This window comes from Lactuca sativa, chromosome 4, assembly GCF_002870075.4.
Source record: "Lactuca sativa cultivar Salinas chromosome 4, Lsat_Salinas_v11, whole genome shotgun sequence".
Lineage (NCBI taxonomy): Eukaryota > Viridiplantae > Streptophyta > Magnoliopsida > Asterales > Asteraceae > Lactuca > Lactuca sativa.
Genome location: NC_056626.2, coordinates 33,340,481 through 33,343,054, shown reverse-complemented (window position 1 = coordinate 33,343,054; position 2,574 = coordinate 33,340,481). Strand labels below are relative to the sequence as shown.

The 2,574-nt window shown below is 35.4% G+C and overlaps 1 protein-coding gene across 1 annotated transcript; it reads right to left on the bottom strand.

The window, feature by feature from the left end:
• Positions 1-1,003, bottom strand: LOC111896460 (uncharacterized). The gene is made up of 3 exons (XM_052770815.1): positions 559-1,003; positions 422-491; positions 1-214 (listed from the first exon to the last, which is right to left on the bottom strand). The coding sequence occupies exons 1-3, from the start codon at positions 1,001-1,003 to the stop codon at positions 1-3; spliced, it is 729 nt and encodes a 242-aa protein (XP_052626775.1).
• Positions 1,004-2,574: the final 1,571 nt, after the last annotated feature.

Genomic DNA, 2,574 nt, shown 5'->3' with positions numbered 1-2,574 from the left:
TCATTCTACATTTCGCATTAACTGGTTAGCAATTTGATCTTGTAGATGAACCATATATTCCTGGTCTCTTGCACTTCTGTGTGGTTGTACCTCATCCACGTCATCCTCCTCCTCCTCCTCCTCCTCATCATCATCATCTTGTACATTGTTGCTTTGAAGTGATATATCGACTTGATTATATTGAGAAAAATACTCATCACTTAATCCCTCTTTTCTTATATAATTATGAAGCACAAAACATGCAATGAAGATGTTTCTTTATGTAACCAATGGAAATGGAGCCATTCTCTTCAATATAGGGAAACGTGCTTTCAAGACACCAAAGGCACATTCAATGACATTTCGAAGTTTTGCATGTGAGTGATTAAATTTTTCTTTGTTGGTTAATGCACGTCTTCGATGAAAATCTCCAAGCCAATACCGCACATTATGGTAAGGAGCCATAAATCCTCGGTTGTGTGTATACGCAGCATCAAAAAGATAATACTTATCTGTAAATATAAGTAAATAGCTAATTTAAAAAAATGTAGAAATATTAAAATGAAAATGTAAACAAACCTGTCGGTGGAAATGGGAATGGTGCATCTCGATCTGTTAAAGCTTCAGAAAACATTCTTGAATCATGTGCTATCCCTTCCCAACCAACCACGACAAACATAAAAATCATATTGAAGTCGCATATTACCAATACATTTTGATAACAATCGCCTTTTCCTCTTCCTCTATACAAATGTTGTTTGTCGAGAGGGACAATAACATGTAACAAAGTTCCATCAAGTGCACCAACCGCTCCTTTGAAAATCCTTTGTAACCTCCTATTATGTCCCAGAATGTTTGGATTTGGATTGAAGGAAGTTGGTACTATTATATCGTTTGCGAACACCATCATTTTATCCAATACTTCATAAAAATACTTATGAATCATTTGATTTGAGTGTTGAAATCTACATTTGATGATTACATAACGTTGATTGTGACCAATTATCATCAAGAACATCGCCATCTTCTTTTTAACCAATATATGTTTACTATCCTTTAACAAACTTTTTACTCTAAAATGTGTGCAAAGTCGAACATAAGAATCACATGACATACGTAAGAGCTCAATGCATTGGTTATTAGTTCCTTGTAATAAATCTAATGTGAATTGATGCCCAGAAGTTTTTGAGGTATTATCTCGTATTCTTTTCAAACCTCTTCTCCAAAAAAAGTGAAGATACAAATTTATAAAAATTAGGAGGCGCAACGTTTTATCGTAATCCATTATGAATCTGTTAAACCATCAACACTTGTTAAATCCCAATATGCTAAAGCAAAAAAAACATTTGTATCATATTCAAAGCACACATTTTGTTTCAAATAAGCATACTCAATTCTAGCAATATTTGTGTCAAATAAGTACACAATCATTCAAATGATAGCAAAAAACATAATGTCAAACATAAGTTCAAGAAACACGTAATTGTTCAAAATAAAAGAAAAAAAAATAAGCATAAAGACTACTTAAACATCCCTAATGTGGTGCTAGTCATCTTTATCCACCCTTCTAAGACCTCAAGTATCGGTGACAATGTCATCCATGCCTCTTTCAGATTCATGGACATTCCAAAAAGGTGAAAGGCTGCCAAAAATATAGGATCCATTGGGTCAAATCCAACTAGCTTCGACCTCTCATAACATTCTTCTACTATTGGCCCTTCCTTGCTATTCACCAAATGTTGCAGAGCTTTTTGCATATCAAGACTCAACTCATCAAGACTAACAGAGCTTTTAGACGCTTTATCTCTATCAGTCCTATCAGTAGAAGCATCACTGGTTTTAGCCCCTTTATTGGGCCTATCAGTAGAAGCGTTAGTGGTTTTAGCCCTTTTATCGGACCTATCAGTAGAAGCATCAGTGGTTTTAGCCCTTTTATCGGGCCTATAAGTAGACCCACCATGAGCTTTAGCGTTGCCATCATCATCATCATCTTCCAGGCCATTAAAAGGGTTGTCTTCAATCAGAATTCTTTGGACACGATGAGAAGAAAATGATGTATCTGCGGGTGTAGTTTGAGTAGAGGTCCATTTAATGCTACAGTTGGCACTACTTCCATCAAAAAAAGATGCAAAAATTTTGGGATAAGGCAATGGGTGTGTCCTCGATAGGGGTGAGCAAACCCGAACCAAGAAACCGACAAAAACCGACGAAACCGAATCCGAAAAAACCGAAACCGAATCAAAACCGACGGTGTGGGTTTTAAATTTGTAAAAACCGACATTTCGGGTTCGGTTTCGGTTTTGCCCCCAGAAACCGACCCAACAACCCGAGAAACCGACCCCTCTTTAAAACCGAGAAACCGACCCAGCAAACCCGCAAACCCGATGCTTTTTACTGATTATTTTAAGTTTATATATTTATATATATATATATATATATATATATACACACACACACACACACACTAACGTTTTATGCTTTTACTGATTATTTTATGTTTATATATATATATATATACACACACACACACACACTAATGTTTATGCTTTTTACTGATTATTTTATGTTTATTACTCAATAATCATTGATCAATAA

Bases quoted from the DNA above. Each gene is read 5' to 3' on its own strand.
- LOC111896460 (XM_052770815.1), bottom strand. From the start codon at position 1,003: ATGGCGATGTTCTTGATGATAATTGGTCACAATCAACGTTATGTAATC. The intron at 492-558 runs GTTTGTTTACAT...TTATATTTACAG, and splicing joins ATTCCCATTTCCACCGACAG to ATAAGTATTATCTTTTTGAT. The intron at 215-421 runs GTATTGGCTTGG...TAATTATATAAG, and splicing joins GCTCCTTACCATAATGTGCG to AAAAGAGGGATTAAGTGATG.